Genomic DNA, 19,488 nt, shown 5'->3' with positions numbered 1-19,488 from the left:
ATGAAAACATCAGCAGTCCAAAACAACTTACCTACGTGATAACTTTTTTCGCTTTACTTCTATCGAGCTCATCTCTTCAGCGTTTGTAAACAACATGTTCTGCATCACATTGGACGTAGTTTAATCAAAATTGTTCCACTGCTGATTTTCTAATGATTTTTTAAAGTTGAACTATACGAAAAACCGTCCACACTTACCCCGGTGTACCTTATAGAAACCAATAATTTTTCTAACTAAGCCAATTTGATGTCACATCATCCTTACTTTTGATGCATAAGGGGTAGGATTGATTGTGAACATAAGTTTTTTAGAAGCCATTGAAGTTGAAAATTGTTGCATGTTGCCCCAGTTGACGGTATATAAGTAAGGTCGATACCTGTCGTGTTCCCAGAAGATTGAAAAGCAGAGACTAAATTATAAGATATGTTTATTCAAGCAAGTGTGACAACTGAATGAATGACTTTCACACAGGTAGTGGTATTTATACCAGCAGGTACTCCTAGCGTGATGATTGCATGCTACGACATTCTAGTAGCTTCTGATTGGTCATGTGGTCGAGGCCTACCACATCTCCCTTTTTTTTTTTTTTAAGAAAGATCGTACGAGCTCAATCGCTTGGGCGGTCAGCGATTTCGGGTTGGTCTTGTCCGTGGTGGTGGAGCTTCAGGTGACTGCAGAGGTGAGCCATACTCGGAACAATCCAAATCGTCTTCATTCCGCAAGGAGTCTGTTTGGTCAGCTTGGGAGACTGGAACAACGAAATCATCCAACAACACCGACAATGGAAGATTTGGTGTTGGAACCGGTGCTGCTGTTTCGATGAACCAGGCCTTCAGTTGATTGGTGTGGGATCGGATGAGTCGACCGTTGTCCATGAGAACGGTGTACATCACGTTACCTTTGGGTTCGATGATCCGACCCGGAATCCACTTGGCGGAATCCCCTTGATGAACCTTGGCCAGAACCTGGGGCGGGATTATGGAACTCGAAACAATCGAGTTTCGTTCGATTCGACCAACTTTGGCATTACCGATCTCGATTCGAATGGAATGTTTCGAGATGATCTACTACCCGATTTACTCGAAATCTAGTACGTTAAAATTTAGAACTCGAACGAGATTCGTAATACTGATTCTAATTCGATTCGAGTTCAACTCGAAACGGGTAACTCGAATCGAATAGGATTCATAATTTCACCCCTGATTTCCAGCGACGAATTTCCTTTGCACAGCGCCATGACGTTTATTGAATTGAGCGTTTTGAGCATCGTTGATTCGTGTTGGGCTTGGTAGCGTTGGCTTCAGAAGGTCCAGTTGGGTGGAGATTTGCCTACCGAGGAAAAGATAAGCAGGGGTCTTGCCGTCAGGAGCGCTTCGAGCTGGCGTGGAACGGTACACTGACAAAAATGTTTGTAAGTGCTGTGTTGTAGCCATGCTTTCCCCATTTGCGAGCTTCTTGAGTCCTCCTTTCAAGCTGTCCACAAACCTTTCCGCTTGGCCGTTCGATTGCGGATGGTATGGAGCGGTCGTCAGATGTTGGATTCCGTGTTCTTTGCAGAATTGTTGGAACTGTGCGCTGATGAACTGGGAACCGTTGTCGGAGACCAATGTGTGGGGATATCCGTATCTTGCAAAGGTTTCTTGCAAGAAGTCCAAAGTTGCAGTCGTAGTAGTTGAACGCGTTCGGAAAACCTCGGGCCATTTGGAGTAGGCATCAACTATGACCAGATAGTAGAAACCATCGATGGGGCCGGCATAGTCGATGTGAATTCGCTCCATCGGTTTTGAAGGAAGGGGCCAGGATTCGAGAGTTGTTTTCCGGGGATCTCTCACTGCTTGGGCACAGGAACTACATCGGCGCACAAAGTCCTCGACGTCATCATCGATGTTCGACCAATAGACGAAACTTCTTGCTATTGACTTCATGCGCTCCATTCCAGGGTGTCCTCGGTGTAGCTGGCGAAGTATTCGTTTTCGGCACCAGGCTGGAACGACGACACGGTCACCAAACATGATGCAGTCTTGAAAAACTTGTAGGCTGTCACGTCTGGAGAAAAACTGTCGTACTGTTGGATCGGCGATTGTTTTCGCAGATTCGGGCCACCGTTCTGGATATAGTTGAATACTTCTTGAAGTGTTGGATCCTCTGCTGATTGTTTGGAGATCATGTCCGATGTAACCGGCAGGTTGGAGATGGACCCTTCGAAAATAGTTTTCAAGTCTGTCTCCATCTGTATCGCTGCGATGACATATTCTCCGTCCGATTTCTTGTGGGAATCCATCAGACGAGAGAGAAGATCGGCGTGTCCAAAGCTTGCGGTTGGAACGAACTGGATTTCGAAGTTGTAGAGCAACAAAGTCAACGCCCAGCGTTGGAGTCGATTTGCTGTGTACACCGGAATCCCTTTCTTGCTGCCGAAAACCTTCAGGAGGGGCTTGTGGTCGGTTTGAAGTGTGAACCTGCGACCATAAACCATTTTGTGGAAGCGCGTGACAGCAAAGATGAGTGCCAAAGCTTCCTTCTCGATTTGGCCATAGTTAACCTCAGCAGGTGTCAACGATCTTGAAGCGTGAGCGATGGGTTTGATGGAACCGTTGGGAAATCGATGCATTATAACGGCACCCAAGCCGTGTTTGGATGCATCACCAGCTACGATGATTTCCTTCCGAGGGTCGAAGTGTGTCAAAAGAAGGTCGGACTGCAGAGTGGATTTAAAGCGGTCGAACGAGCTTTGGCATTCTGGAGTCCATTCCCAGCGGGCGTCCTTCTTCAGTAACCGGTCGAGCGGCGCACGGAGCTCTTTGATTTGGCCTACAAACCGTCCATAATAGTTTATAGCGCCAAGATAGGATCGAAGCTGTGGCACATTCGTGGGGGCCGGCATCTCAGAGATCGCACGAGTCTTGGCTGGATCTGGGCGGAGACCTTCCTTGTCGATGATGTGACCAAGAAATTTAATCTGAGGAAGAGAAAAGTGGCATTTTTCGATGCGTAGATGAAACCCGTAATCACGAATCCTTTCAAGGGTCGCGTCCAGATTGCGATCGTGTTCCTCTTGAGTTCGTCCGGATACCAGAATATCGTCGAGATAGGTTTTTACACCTGGAATGCCAGCTACCATGCAGTCGATTATGCGTTGAAAGGCTCCAGGTGCCGATTTTACACCTGGAGCAAGACGGTTGTACTGGAACAGGCCTCGGTGGGTGTTAACCGTCAACAGCTTGCGTGATTCTTCCTCCACTTCGACCTGGAGGTATGCGTCCGACAGATCGATTTGGGAGAAAATGCGTGCCCCAGCCAGGGCAGTAAAGATGTCGTCGGGATGAGGCAGAGGATGCCGGTCGGATTGTAGAGCTGCGTTGAGACCAGTTGAGTAATCGCCGCAAATTCGAACAAAGACGCTGTCCGATTTGCGAACCACGACGATGAGGGCAGCCCAATTGGAGAACCTCACTGGAGAAATGATACCGCGTTCTTGTAGCCTTTGGAATTCAGCATCCACCTTCGGGAGAGCGGCATAGGCTACCGGGCGCTTGGGGCAGTATACTTGTCGGGAATCCGGCTTGAGGTAGAGTGTAACCTGTGCTTTGGTACAAAGCCCAAGGGAACTCTGGAACACTTCGGGAAACTTAACCTTCAGTCGTTGTGCCACGTCTTCGGATTTCTTAATGGAGTTCACCAACGAGTCGAAGGGGACTGACCAAAGGTTGAATAACTCGATGAGGTCGATACCCAGCACGTCGAGATCGGAGTGGTTGGTCACGTAGATGCACCCTTGTTTGGAGACGTTCCGGATGGTTACTTCGGTGATAAACTCTCCTTTCAAGTCGAGCTTGTCACCGGAAGCGCTGACAGCAACGATGTCCGTAGGGTTGATTGTTGGTTTCCCGATGCAAGCCCAGGTTTCGGTTGAAATTATGGTGATGTCGGCCGCACAGTCGAGTTGGAGCTTCACATTGACACCGTTCAAATTTACTTTAGCAAATTTGCGCTTTTTGGAGATGTCAACATGTTTCACCGAACTGATGCTCTTCATCTTCTTCGTCTTGTTCCCGGGAGGCTTGGGATGGAGGGACACAGCGTTGATTGAGGGATCCTTCTTCTCAGCCTGGGGAACTGCGTTGTTCTGCAGGAGAACTGCCATCTGCTGCTGCTGGTTGGCCAGGATATCGTTGAGCCGGAGGAGAGCGTTTTTAATATCCATGTCCATGATCGGGATCCTTCGAGGTTCTCGTCGCCAATTTGTCGTGTTCCCAGAAGATTGAAAAGCAGAGACTAAATTATAAGATATGTTTATTCAAGCAAGTGTGACAACTGAATGAATGACTTTCACACAGGTAGTGGTATTTATACCAGCAGGTACTCCTAGCGTGATGATAGCATGCTGCGACATTCTAGTAGCTTCTGATTGGTCATGTGGTCGTGGCCTACCACAATACCAGAGGTGCTTCGATAGATGTTGTTTAAGGGATGAATCATCCTAAGGGATGAAAATCCCGAAAAAAAAAAAAAAGATAGATGTTGTAGCCCGGCTGGAAATTAAACCAGACATTTGATAAATATCGATCAGTTCAGACTACTCGAACGGACTGAATAGGTGGGGAAACATGCTATTAAATTAGAACGGAATTTTGTTCTAAGTGTTACGTCAGTGTGATCAGTGGTAACACCTTTTATATAAGCACACTTTAGTCTGGATCTTCCAGACTGTTTGGACTTTAGCCAGACATTTTTTTTATGATTCGAGACTTCCAGACTTTTCCAGCCTTTTGAGTTTCGACATGACTTTTTTAACAAACCTGTTAAAATTCGAAATTTTTGTTCCAAATAGGCAGGAAATGATTCGAATTAGTAATTGAAGAGTGAGGAATGCCACAAAGATGGTTATAAAACAGGAAGTTTAGCATATTTAAAACGTAGTACTGCCGACAATGGTTTCTGGCAGTGAAAGTGTATATGGAATGTATGATTATTATGAAGTAGTGGATTCCCTGGACTGCAATTCGACTGCAATATTGCGATCTAAAGTTCGCCATCCAGACTTTTCCAGACATTCTTTCAAAATCTTCCAGACATTTTTGAAAAACAGTTGGCTGTGACACATGGTCCGCCCTTCTTTTGAAAGTCATGTACGCGTCTTGCGTACCTATGCAATCATTTCAGTAGATACAGAAAATATAAAATTTTTCAGCATGGTATCGTTGAAAATTTTGGGTATTTAGGCAAAAGTGAGTTTCTCCGAAAATGTTTCATAGTATTGCAAATTACAAGAAGTATGTGTGTATTTCAAATAAATTGCTGCAGTTTGTTTTCAAACAATAACATTTACAAACCTAAACAAACTGAATACAGGCTTGAGGAATTAAGTCACACCTGAACATGTTATTTTACGTAAAATTTATTTCTTGAACTGAGAACTGAGAGGATATTTCAAAACATTGTTAAATTTGCTTCAGCTTATGATTTTCATAATGAGCGAATATTGAAAAATTATTTGATCTGGCTCCACTGGGTAGCAATCCAAATCAAAACATTGAAAACTCAACCGGTTTCTCGAAGAGGCGAACAAGGGTACCGGCAACCGATTTTTAATCTTGAAACTACCATAATTTTGAAAATCATCGTGAAGTATGTCGTTAATTCGAAATATTTCATAGTTGACATTTCCATCCGAGCATGGTTGCTCAGTACTTTTCTTGTGATTTTTATTGTTACAACATACTACAAGCTAAAATGAAAATCAAAACCATACGAATATTGGTAAATGATTGCTTTTTTTGCATATTTACAATTTTCCGTGAAGAGAAAAATTTCGCGCTCAAATCCTGTTTTTCGGTATTTTCGCGACCAGAATCAGCAAATTCGTACAAGTTGGATCAAGCTGGAGCGATTTGGAATGGAAGACGATGCCTTCAACTCCGGTGATGATAGCATGATAGTGCGTACTTTCATAATAACGATTATTGAGTGATCAAACTAATAGAATTTTCTTTCATTCCTAAAACTGACGACATCGATGAAATTTCCCGCTCCAGCTTAGATGAAGCCCATGAAGTTTAAATGATTTGTTTTACAAAAAAAAGTTCGATTGTTTCTTCATTATTTCTATTTCAGCCGTACGTGATAAAATGTTTCTATTTTTGCATAATAGCATGCGAAGATACAACACGTGTTGTTAAAAAACTTGAAGGCCACAGATCTCAAAAATGTTTTTGCATGACAAAATTTTAAAATGTGGTAAAAGCGGCAAAATTTCCATCACTTTTTCCCAACAGCAGTGAACTTGCTCTTAGAAGATATGCGCTGTTGCGTATTTGGTTTACATTTTGAAGTGTTGTCATTTTAATCTTTTGTTTGTATTTGTTTTTGATTTTATTTTTAATTTTCCATCTTTTTGTCATTTTTGAGTACATTATAATTTTTTAAAAAATCTTTTGTTTTTCTTGTTGTATTTTATCACCATTTCAGAACATTAAAACGTTTTTATGGCGTTTGTTTCAATTATATTGGTCCTGTTATAGAGAAAACTAAAAGGTTATGTCGCTTCTAAAAACCGTTTGATTTTGGCACATGTGCCAAAATCGGATATTGCCAAAATCTAATGTTGCCAAAATCGCCAAAAACGAACGGGGTCTGTACTAGCTACCTGCTCTATTTCACCATCTTTAATTTTTTTCTAACTTTCTGTCCGTTTATAAAAAAATAATAATCTTAAGATGTACTTTTTAAAAGGGACATTACTTTTCACCAAAAAGGCCGATCAATTAACAAACATATAAATATAAACTTAAAAAAGAGTTTATGAACTATGAACTTGTTATAAAATATTAAATTTTCGTGAAATGAAGTGGAAAAAAGGAAATTAAAGTTGTCGTAATTCTACAAAAATCTTGTGGTTGTGTCTTACATACTACCTCTTCAAATTTGAAGTCCAAATAGGAGCCGTTCACATCCCACGTGGACAACTTAGTGGGGGGAAGGAGGAGGGGGGTATTGAAATGTCCACGCTTGTCCACGAAGAGGGGGGTAGGGGCTTGGGTCATGTCCACGTGGACATACTTACTTTCAAAATATTTTCTAAAGGTGAATAAACATTAAGATGTTTAAATCAAAATCTTTAAATGGCATTCTTTTCTAGTTTAAGTTTAAACCATAGGTAGCTTCTTGAGAGAAAGTGATGAATATGATTATTAAGAAATTTAAAATTTATAATTTTTTTCATATTAGGAAATTCTTATTCGGTTTTAAGAAATCAGCCATTTCTATAACAAAACGGCAAAAAGTGGTGTTTTCAACTGTCAAATTATAGGTAATTAAAATAAAAACTTTTCCAAATGTGTCCACGTGACATCCGGGACATATTTTTGGTGCAGTTTATATTCTAACTTTCATTTTCAGCGCTTCCTTGTGACTATATTCTGCTATCCATCAACAACTTCAATCCTGATCGCGATGGGATTGTTAGAATGAACAAAACTGCTCGAATATTAGGCTACGCCCTCTTTACTCCCGATGAACTTGATATCAATCACCAAAAACCAGCGAAAAAACAGAAAACGAAAGCGAGGGGAGGAGTAAACCGATGAATACCTATGTCTTATACGAATAAGGTGGAAAGGTCAAAGAAAGGAGAATTCATTTGTTTTCCACTGTTTGTTGCAACGTTGATGGAAACAAAGATTGAAAACCATCAGTTCATCTGAATGAACGTTAGCTGTTTCTTTTCGATGAAATGAATAGTAAAACATACCGGAATTGAAACACCTTTATCATGGTTCTATGGGGCACACCGATCCATATATTTGGAACATATGTGACCGAACGCATTTCCTTTCTGTGTTTTGAACGTTTGCGTTTCATTCCCATGAATCATAGAATCGGAAGGATACACATTTAGCCAAGCGCTGTAATCAACTCATTTAGACCAGTTGGTTGAGTGATGTGACGAATTGTGGCACGTGGCGATGAGCTAGCACTTATCAGTCCTTTCAACACAAATGCAGCTCATTATGAGATTGGGGTGAGTATGTATTGTTTCGTAGACTGACTAAAATCGATTCAAAGAACTGGCTCTCATTTCTCTTGATGATTATGTCTTACAAAATCCTGGATTCTTTTTTTATTTAATATCATCTAAACAATTAACAACGAAATTCGGCTTAGCGTTTTTATGAACATCAATAATGATTACACCAAATAATAAAATTAATGACTTGAAGTTTTGTCAACTGTTCGAAAAGCTGACCAATAAACTATGACATGATCCAATTAAATATTTGTTGCGAGCCTACTTGGCTAAATAATTCTACTGAATCAAAGCAATCGTCAGATTCCCTTTTTTTAACCACGGTATAGGAAAAGTTCAGATGCTGGTATTCCAATAGCAACATACTATCTCTAACAGTGAGCGTATTCGATAATCGATAGTATGTTGCTTTCAAAATATGGGTATCTGAAATTTTATTATACCGTGGTTGAATTAAAGGAAATTTTTCGATTGCTTTGATGCAGTATAACATGATCATTTCAAATGATGAATTTAAGCCGGAATCGTCTTTAGAGGAAATAATGAGATAAAAGTAATCTTGAACTTTCCATTGCAATCGCAAACATTCAAGATCACTTTAACTGTTGGTTGTTTTTTTTTTCTTCAATGGCAAATAACTCGTTCTTATCAATTCGGAGGAATGTTTGCCTAGTAAAAAGCTATATTGTCGGTTGACATGAACAATTGCAGATGCATGATTGCAGATGACTGCTTGACTTTGTAAGTGAAATCATTTGAATTGAATTATTACCAATACTATCATTTCAACGACCAAGGTTCTTTAATTTTTATTATTATTTTCAATCTTTACTTTTCGAATCTAGCTGCGACTATTACGGCCCTCTCTCCTACTAGCCTAGTAAAATGATAAGTTTATAGATACACTCGGCACTCTGCACATTAGAACTTGCTTAAGTGAAAGGCCTAATAACACAAGTAGTACAGTGGTGTTCGAAATAATAGCAGCGGCTCGAAAATTGATAAAATAATTTAGGCATTTTTCTGTATTGTCACTTTAATTTCAATTCTCTCTTGGTTTAGTAAGCATATTAGTGGTACATTAGAAATACAAAAGATTGAGGATCAGAATATCAATTGCAGGCTGAGAATAATAAAAAAATGATTTTTGCCCTGTTCGAAATAATAGCAGCAAGAAATTAAATATTTTTTAAAAACAAATAATGAATTAATACCAAGTCTTTCTCTATGTGAAAGTCATTTATGACATCAATACTTCGTAGTGTACCCGTTATTTCTGATCACTGCAGCGCATCGGCGTGACATAGAGTCCACAAGCTTTTGGCACCGTACGACAGGTATTTCTGACCATGCACGGCGAACTACAACCCATAGTTGCTCTGCATTTGTCGGCTTTGCCTCGAAAACGGCCTTTTTGATGTCTCCCCACAAATTTTCGATAGGATTGAGGTCCGGCGATTGAGCCGGCCAATCCATCACATCAACGTTATTGTCCCGGAACCACGCTTTTGCTCGTCTGCTGGTATGTTTCGGGTCATTGTCCTGTTGGAAGATCCATTTCAAGGGCATTTCCTCTTCTGCGTATGGTAGCATGATATTCTGAAGAATTTCCACGTAACCAACTGCGTCCATGATACCGTCTATACGATGGATGGGCCCAACACCGTGGTACGAAAAACATCCCCACACCATGATTTTGGCACCACCATGTTTAACCGTTTTCACGGTGTACTGGGGTTGGAATTCTGCACCTGGAGGACGTCTGACGAACATTCGCCTACCGCTGGAACCAAACAACTCTACTTTGCTTTCATCAGTCCACAAAATGTTACGCCATTTTTGGATGGGCCAATTGACGTGAGAGTTGGCGAAGTTCAAGCGGTTATGAATATGTCGTGAAGTTAGTAGGGGCACTTTCCTCGGGCTTCTAGCTTGCAATTTAGCTTCAATCAGACGTTTTCTTACTGTTGAGGTACTGATGGGAAGATCCAACTCTTGTTTCAGTGCTCTTGATGAGATGTGTGGTTGCATTTTCACCAACCGAATCATCTTCCGGTCAGTTCGTGAAGCTGTTGCTCGCTTTCTGCCACGAGTTTCACCCTTTTCCTTCCAGTGCAATGCATTGTATATCTTTTTCGCAGAACAGTTAAGCAGTTCCTGAACTTCTCGATATGTTTTTCCGCTTGCAATCAGTCGTTTGATGTGATTTCGTTCTTCGAACGTACAATGCTTCGAGCGACCCATTTTGATGAAATATTGCAGATTTTCGGTAATGTATAATCAACCAAAACTCATCATGGAACCTTTATGTCTCTTACCACAACAAATTCACATCGAAAACTATGAATTTCTTCAAAACTTCAGCGATTTAGTGCACTTTGTTACCTGTGCTGCTATTTTTTCGAACAGCCCAAGAACGATATGTTTTCAAAATGGCAACCGAATAAAGTAAACAAGTGCGTTGTGCATCGAAATAGTCGAGCGTTGCACTCATCACTCATCAATACACTAACGTGCGTAACATTTGTTAGCGGAGGACAACACTCATAAAAGTACGCAGTATAATTCGATGCGCTTCACTTGCGCTGCTATTATTTCGAACACCACTGTAAATATAAAAAAAAATCTCTATGCTCCCTACACGCCGTATCGGAATTTTACCTGAGATTTAAAACTCTGACTGAAAATTGGATACAAAAATGAAAGCTCTGGATCCTGAGCAGTGAACGAAAATTTAACAGACAACATGTAAAATTTAAGACTTAATTTAAAAAAAAAATCAAATAAAAGTTATTCAACTCACAGTATAACTTTTCGATGATTCTCATGGATGACTAACGCAAGATCCATGACTTTTTTGGCCTTTTCTCAATGGAAGATATTAATTATATCAAATTTAAAGTATTTACAATAAGATTACCAGAATCATTCAGGATAAAAAGGAATTATTATTGCACGAATGCCATTATCTTGTTAAGGCTTTGAACAACTAAACGGGTTTTCAACCGTTTTTATATGTCTGCTGTCTAAGAAATGCTGTTTAGGAATTTGAACAGGGGTCTACTGGAGTTCCGAAATTGATCTCAAATTCCATGTATGTACCATTGAATAAAATCTTAAATCTATTGAAATAGATCTGCATAATCCAACGACGCATTCCAACCAAGTAACAAAATTCAACAACGTAACATAATCCAGGGTTGCTAGCGATTATTCATTTTGAAATTTCAGAGATTTTCCTGGTTAAAAAAGATGATTTTCCCAGTATTTATTCTACCCGTTTTTAATAAAAAAAAATAATGGTGGTTTAAAAAGTCAATGTAAAGCTCTAAAAATTTCTAACAATTGTTTCCAAAAATTGTTAACAGGTCAGAAATCAAGATAAATACTTCGATTTCTTTTAACCCAACAATGCACAACACAACTACAATTTCAACAATTTTGCAAAAACAAGTCCGATTTACTTGATTTTTAAATTATAATGTGGTTCTTCTGAGCAACTATGGAAATTTCAATTTTTTTTTCTAAAATTTATACAGAGTTGTAGAAAAAAAATTGTGTAGTTGGTATAGAAATATGTACAAAATACTTCGAAATTTAGTATCAAATTAGCTTTCTGTGTGATTAGTTTAACAAAATTTAAAATCTTTAGATTGTAGGAAAATATTAAGTAATTTTCTAAGTGCAGTTTTTTTTTGTAAAAATCTAAAAATATATATAAGAAAAATAAGTTTTTTCATACAAAACAATGAATAACTTTAGTAGTGTCCTAGTCATTTGAACAAATGATTCGTGAAAATAAAGAATATCGTGAATAAGTCAGGCTGAACTTAATTCGTTTGAATATAAGATATTATTTTGAGAGACGGAGTGCTAAGAAAATTATTTTGTATTATGGTGAATACTTTAGCTTTCGGCACAATTTTTACATAAATCCAGTGTAGAAAACTTTAAGCAAAAGTTTAACCTAAGAAGACTAAAAATCAAAACACTTGCGATATAAGGCATCGTTCCTCAAGCAAATTCAAACGAAACACACAACAACAACTACAACATTGAAAAACGATATTTTTTTCTAGTAAAAAAGAGATTCGTTTGGTCAGAAAAATATCCTACGTTGGAAAATGTACATCGAATTCTGAATCATTTAACGTCGAAAACTCAAACTGGTTATTATGTAACACATTAAGGACAGCAAAGAAATCTAGGCCGAGAAACACCGGAATTCGACAAATTTGACATCGTTGGGCTATCAAAAATTTTAATTTATTTTCGTCTTTTATAGTTTCATTATTTAATTTATAACATTTGAGTTATGCTTGTACATGCTGTGTGCGATAAAATGAGATATCTCAAAAAAGCGATTTAAACTTTGTTTGTTTACTTATGAACGAAAATAAGCGTTTATGAAATAAATGTATATCAAGACTGTCAAAAACTGCTTTTACATTTAGAAATTAATTCAAAAATATTTTTGAAATTCCGTGAAAAAGTTTCACGCATGTGGTGCAGAAATTTCCGTTTTTCCCGGTTTCCCGGTGACGCGATGGAATTCCAAAGTTTTTCCTGATATTCCTGGTTTTTCCGGTTCGCTAGCAACCCTGATAATCCGATCCCGGAAACATAATCCGACGTTGACAATGCAACATGATCCGACATTATGACATAATACAAATGTGTGACTTTATCGAAAAATGCTACAAAATTCGACCATTTGTTTCCGATGTTTTCCTACTTCTTTTTTTTTTTCTTTTGGCTTTTATTATTTGCCCCTCCTTTAGAGTTGCTGTAATACGCAATTCTACGCCCAAAAATATTTATAGAAAATCTGTTTAGAAAACTTATAAAAAGTGGTTTGGAAAATTGATGAAACTTTGATTTTTTTCTCAGGGGGAGGGAGGATTTCATTCAATTTTTAAATTTAAATTTAATAGCAGAGGTTAATTAAGTAGAATTTTTTTTCTATGCTTGTTAAAGGCTTTTTCCTCCTTTCACTAATAACATTAGGAAGGGGGAAGAGTAGCTCCCATACAATTTTATTTAATAGCTCGAGTAAGCAGTCGCACTAACATATGGTAAAAAAATGAGTAGAGAATTTTAATTCAAGAAATATTTCTTAGTTGATTTGGTTCAATTCACGGGATAGTTAAGAGAAGAGAAGTGCCATTCGTTTGTTTTCATAAATGCAAGAGCTCATCAACTAAATCTAATCAAATTTTACATGAGAGACTATAAGGGTATGAGAAATGATTCTATTACCTACCTACCTAAGGGTCCAGCGCCGATTGACCGGCGCATAGGGCTGAGATAAAAGATCTCCACTGCTGGCGATCCGGAGCCAGCGTCTTCACTTGCTGCCAGCCAAGGTTCTCGTCAACTGTGCGGATTTCAGCGGCTAGACTTCGCCGCCACGAGCTTTTGGGCCTGCCTCTTCTTCGATGCCCATCTGGATTCCAGTCAAGCGCCTCTCTGCAAATCTCGTTTTCATCTCTTCGCAGCGTGTGCCCAATCCATCTCCACTTACGTTCCCGAATCTCGATTTCTAGCGCCTTTTGATGACACCGGCGATGAAGTTCAACGTTTGAGATCCAGTTGCCAGGCCACCAAGCGCGGATGATGTTCCGCAGGCACCGATTCACAAAAACTTGCAGTTTTCGCGTCGTCACCGCATATGTGCACCAAGTCTCACACCCGTACAGCAATACGGATTTGACGTTTGAGTTGAAGATTCGGATCTTAGTTCGTAGAGAGATCTGGCGTGACCGCCAGATGTTTCGGAGACTCACAAACGCAAATCGGGCTTTTCTGATCCGGGTTTCGATGTCCTTCTTGGTACCACCATCAGGCGTAATCTGGCTACCAAGATACTGGAAGCACTCCACTGTCTCAACCTGTTGTCCAGCTACCACGAAATTGGAACGATTTTCTGTATTGATTTCCATCGACTTGGTCTTTCCGACATTGATTTTGAGACCTGCTGCCTTGGAGCTTTCGGTGAGGTCGTCGAGTTTGCTCTGCATGTCTTGTTGTGTTTGGGCGAGCAAAACAATATCGTCTGCCAGGTCAAGGTCGTTCAGTTGCTCCATGGTTGAAGGATTCCACGGCAATCCTCGGTTTGGTCTACAGTCAATCGATCCAGTCAAGATCTCATCCATTACGATGAGAAAAAGCAGCGGTGACAAAATACATCCTTGTCTCACTCCAGCAGTTACCGGGATTGGTTCGGACAAGACACCGTCGTGTAAGACCTTGCACGAAAATGCCTCGTACTGTGCTTCGATGAGATGGACTAGTTTCTCTGGGACCCCTCGTCGTCTAAGAGCAGCCCAGATGTTTTCGTGGTTCAGTCGGTCAAATGCTTTTTCGAAATCAACGAACACCAGCAGAAGAGAGTCCTGGAATTCGTTGATTTGTTCCAGTATTATTCGTAGCGTTGTGATGTGGTCCACACATGATCGTCCGGATCGGAATCCAGCTTGTTGCCGTCGGAGTGTAGCGTCGATTTTCTCCTGGATCCTGTTCAGGATCACTTTGCAGAGTACTTTAAGGGTTGTACAGATCAAAGTTATGCCACGCCAGTTACCGCACTCTGTTAGGTCTCCTTTCTTTGGGACCTTTACGAGGATACCCTGCATCCAGTCGGCCGGGAATGTTGCAGTATCCCAAATGTCAGCGAAAAGACGGTGCAACATTTGTGCTGACAAGGCAGGGTCGGCTTTGAGCATTTCAGCAGGAATGCAATCGATTCCAGGCGCTTTGTTGGATTTCATGTCCTTGATTGCCGCTTCTATTTCAGCCAGCGTGGGCGCTTCCGAGTTGACGCCATTAATGCGACTTACTGTGGGCGCCTCGAGCTGCGGGTTCTGTTGGCCATTGCTATTTGTAACTCGGAAAAGTTGATCAAAATGCTCAGTCCAACGCTTGAGCTGATCTGTTCGATCTGTCAGCAGCTGACCTGCTCGGTTTTTCAGCGGCATTCTTGCATTAGTCCTTGCACCACTAAGGCGGCGAGAAATATCATATAATAATCGGATATCTCCAATGGCGGCGGCTCTTTCTCCCTCTTCGGCTAGGGAGTTTGTCCAGGCTCTCTTGTCTCGTCTACAAGCTCGTTTAACTGCCTTTTCCAGCTCCGCATATCGTAAGCGGGCGGCTGCTTTGGCTGACCCGGTACATGCCTGCTCAATTCCGACTTTCGCCTTTCTCCGATCATCGATCATCCTCCAGGTTTCATCCGACATCCATTCACTTCGTCTTCCACAAACTTTACCGAGAGTACCATGGCTCGTCGTGATAAAGGCATTCTTGATTCCACACCACTGTTCTTCGACTGTTCCGTCTGTCGGCAGTTCCGAGGCTCGGGATTCTAGCTGTTCAACGTATGCCCTTTTCACCTCTGGATTCTCCAACCAGATGTGGTCAATTTGATTTTCTGTTCGGCCATCTCGGGATACCCAAGTGACCTTATGTGCTGGTCGATGGGGGAAGAGCGATCCACCGATCACCATGTTGTTGTTGCCACAAAATTCTACAAACAGCTCTCCGTTTTCGCTCATCTGTCCTAGACCATGGCGCCCCATGATGCGCTCAAAGTCCTGATTATCGGAGCCAATCTTTGCGTTGAAGTCGCCTAAGTGGATTTGAATGTCACCCTTCGGAATTCTCTCAACCACGCTGTTCAATTGACTGTAAAACTGCTCTTTCTCCTGCAAATCGGCAACGTCAGTTGGCGCATAACACTGGACCATTGTAAGGTTTCTAACCCGTGTTCTGAATCTGGCTACGATTATTCTTTCGTTTATCGGTTCCCATCTTATGAGGGCCGCATGGGCCTGCGGGCTTAACAGGAAACCAACTCCTCGTTCCCGAGTAGCATGTTCTCCTCGTATGCCAGAGTAAAGCAGTACTTGCCCGGACTGTGTCTTGTGTTCTCCAGTGTTAGGCCAACGGACTTCGCTGGCTGGTAAACGGTGGATAATGTGCAACACGAGACCCCATAGTGGTCATATCACCTCTTATTCACAACTCCTATCTCTACCTCCCCGCGGTGCCGGCTGGGGTGCGAGTAACCTAAGCGGAGATCGGGTACCCAACCCCGGTGGATGCTTTGGTCGCATGCAGACTGAGAAGGTGGCCGCACGCGTCTGTTCCCCAGGTCAGGGGCGGCGTGCAACAACAACCGAGCGTCTGTTCTCCAGGTCAGGGGCGGCTCAAACAGCGTCTGTCTTGCAGCAAGCGGCTGAATTTATGAAATGCAGCTCCCGCCAGCTAAGTCCAAGATGGCAGCCCCATCGCGGGATAGGGACTTTAGGCTAACAACCTACTGCTCCTGATACCTTATATTGTTACAGAAACTGAGAGAAGAAATAACCGAATTGGAACTTTGGCAACGACTTTTAGCATGAAAACACGGACTAGAATTGGAACTTGGAATGATTCTATTGATATTAAAAAAAAACACTTTTCACGTTCAGTTGGGGTAAATAGAAGGGAGAAGGAGTTCCACATCTATTTTTTGAAAGGAGAGATTTCATGCAGTTCAGAGCAGAAAATGGGGCGGGTTTTATCGCGGCAGTTCGTGGACCTTTCCTACATTTCAGGGAAGAAAGGCAAATAAAAACGAGTTCTTAATATCAAATTTGAAACAATAATTGAAAAACAATTTTTATCAAGTTTTTTTAAAAATAATTTTATAGAATCTAATATTCTTTGTATTCCAATTAAAAATTTATGTGAAAGCTTTTATTGTAAAGATATCGAAAAATTATTTATAATAAAATTATTTTCACAATTTTTTTTTTAATTTTTAGAAGGTGTAGCAAGCACACCGGGTCAGCTAGTAAATAAAGCGTGAAATACTTTTTGAACATTCACAAGTCAGCGCAAACTACCGCTAGCAGCTGCTGATTTTTTTTTCAAAAGTGAGTAAAAAAGGGTGGCAAAAGCAACAAAATTATAGGGTGTATCGTAACAGTTGAGTATTTTTGGCATTGAAAGATAAAAACGCAAGTGTCCGCGTAAATCCACTGGATCAACTTTACGTTTCATATTTTTCATATTTGTGTAAAGTATTTAAGCGCTAATGTTATTACACATCTAGAATCGGTATAAAATTTCCTTGGTGGTGAATAAAAATTTAATGCGAAAATTTTGCGTGAATATACTTAAAATACAATGTAAAATTGAATTTAAGTGCAAGTAAATCTCAGAAATTCCAATTTGACAAAAACTTCGAAAAACAGCTACCTTTTAAAATTCGTCAAAATTCTGTGTTTCATATTTTGAAAATCTAAAATTACGAAAATGTGCCAAAGAACGTAAACTTTTCAATCCTTTTCTCAAAATTTAGCTAGAGTGACTTAAACAATTTAGACGGTTCATTGATTGAAAAATAGGGTTTTCACACCACTTTTTACATTTTTTGGGGTCATGAGCTTGACAAAAATTCAAAAAATATATATATTCTTGTGAGCAACGTATTCAGCTTCAGACATTTTTTAAGCATTTCATAGGTGATCTAAAGTCTTTTTTTCCAAAGCATGTTTTTTCGGACTTTTTTTCTGAAGTGGTGAAGGTGAATTATTTATGAACAATATATTCGAGTTACACACCAAAATAAAAAAAAAAAAAACATAAATTTTGTACAAATCGGTTGAGAAATAATTGAGATATAACGGTTTTAAGCGAGGAGTGTCAAATTGACTCTTAAGTTTTGATTAGGGAGTTTTTTCCAGGGTTCGTCCATAAATAAGTAATGATGCAAAATTAAAGAATTAATGAATTCTTTGAGGGTCTCCTAAGATTTTTTTTTATTTGGCTGCACCCGAATAAAGTTACAAGCCGTCAAACTTCCAGTAGAGTCATTTAAAAAAAAGGGATAACAGAGTGCATAGTTAAGGATCCAAAGAATTAGAAAACGCAGAGTAGAATGTGCGCTCTTCGGAGAACTGAGATCAAAAGAGAAGATACGTCAAAGATCATACAATCAATGATTGAAATTGGGGTAAATTGTGGCAAAATTGTGCGGAAGATGAGTATATTTGAGTTCAAATAAGAGAAACCCCGGAGTGCCCAGAGAAAGAGAAAATTTGCGAATTGTTGCAAAATGTTACAAATTGTTAAGCAGTTATAGAATTTTGATCATTACCATTCTAAATGCAAAGAATCCTATCTCTTTTGCCATCCTTCAGCGCTCTCACACCCATCTTTATCATTCCTTCCCCAACCCACTGAATATCGAACTCGGCATGTGCTCAGGCCGAATCAAGACAAAAAATTTGGTCCTTCGAACCGGATTATGGCTAAGCGTTTCGCAATAACCTCGAAATATAAGTAGCTCTGGAGGGCATAAACATGTAAAAATAACTATAATAGCGATTGGTATTTTTGGTCACACAATAACAAACGATGACGTTCAAGAGATTATGATCGAAGATTTGTATTTTAAAGGAGAGAAATCACCGAAATTTTGAGCGGCTTTATCAGTGAGCATTATAGATTTTAAATGATAGACGGAAGAAAGTTAATAAGGTGAAAAAAGAGAAGAGCATTTTTTTTAAAGAAGCGACCACATACTAAAATTTTTGTCCCTCACTAATCAACTGTATCGTAGAAGAAGAACCTAATGGAACCGGCACTTCGTTCTGCGATGCAGTTGATTATGGATGGTTCGACCATGTGGATACACATGTGAGGGTTCAAAATTGCAGCATGTAATCAAGCTTCTATTCAAAAAAATGCTTCTCGCTCTTTCTAAATTATTAGTATCTTTCTTCCTAGGGTTTATCCGTCTATCTTTTAAAATCTGTAATGCTCATTGATAAAATTCCCAAAAAAAGGTCGATGGTTCACCAAAAAAAACTTTAGTTTCACTTCCCCCATTACATAAAATCAATCCATTATAAGTACAATGTTCTTATCAACAGGCAATCCTAATCATTTCACAGAACTATTCACATAACTAAACAGCTTGTCGATCGGCTTTTCATTTCCTCGAATGCAGTTACATACGTTATTCTTGATTGCAAGTGTTTTTATTATTTCACATACATTCTGTATTTTGTTTTCATTTTCTATGAAGTAAACATCATCACAATCATTCGTGTGAAGTTTTTCCGAATCCGTTTTACCCGAATTCATCCGTAAACATTCATCCACTTTCGGTTTCCGAACATTTCCCGAAGCTCAAAGATCCTAGGATTCATCCGACTCATTGATTCAAGTTCATCCAAAAAGGATGCGAACAGCTGTTCACGACCAAATGTAGAAGGAACCCTACAACAGCACCGAGTGCAGTGTTGCTAGTCGTTCAACCCTCGGAAAAGAGGGAATAACAAAACTAAACAATTATTCCTCCCTCATTCGTGTGTTTATTCGCTTCCGCCGTGTTGTGTCGGTTTGTCCGTCGGTTCGGCTAGAATTCGGAACGGAATCGGCTTTCGGGAATCGGGGGTTGCACCATT

General features: G+C 40.0%; 2 protein-coding genes across 2 annotated transcripts; both read right to left on the bottom strand.

Moving 5' to 3' along the window:
* Positions 1–623: 623 nt before the first annotated feature.
* Positions 624–1,925, bottom strand: LOC129743363 (uncharacterized protein K02A2.6-like). The gene is made up of 2 exons (XM_055735348.1): positions 1,230–1,925; positions 624–965 (listed from the first exon to the last, which is right to left on the bottom strand). Exons 1-2 carry the CDS (start codon positions 1,923–1,925, stop codon positions 624–626), a joined length of 1,038 nt encoding a protein of 345 aa, XP_055591323.1.
* LOC129743362 (uncharacterized protein K02A2.6-like) lies at positions 1,922–4,210 on the bottom strand. Its single transcript, XM_055735346.1, has one exon. The coding sequence runs from the start codon at positions 4,208–4,210 to the stop codon at positions 1,922–1,924; it is 2,289 nt and encodes a 762-aa protein (XP_055591321.1).
* Between the last annotated feature and the right edge of the window lie 15,278 nt (positions 4,211–19,488).

This window comes from Uranotaenia lowii, chromosome 2 (assembly GCF_029784155.1).
Source record: "Uranotaenia lowii strain MFRU-FL chromosome 2, ASM2978415v1, whole genome shotgun sequence".
Classification (NCBI taxonomy): Eukaryota; Metazoa; Arthropoda; class Insecta; order Diptera; family Culicidae; genus Uranotaenia; species Uranotaenia lowii.
The sequence above is the reverse complement of the archived record's forward strand: the minus strand, read 5'-3'. Positions and strand labels throughout refer to the sequence as shown.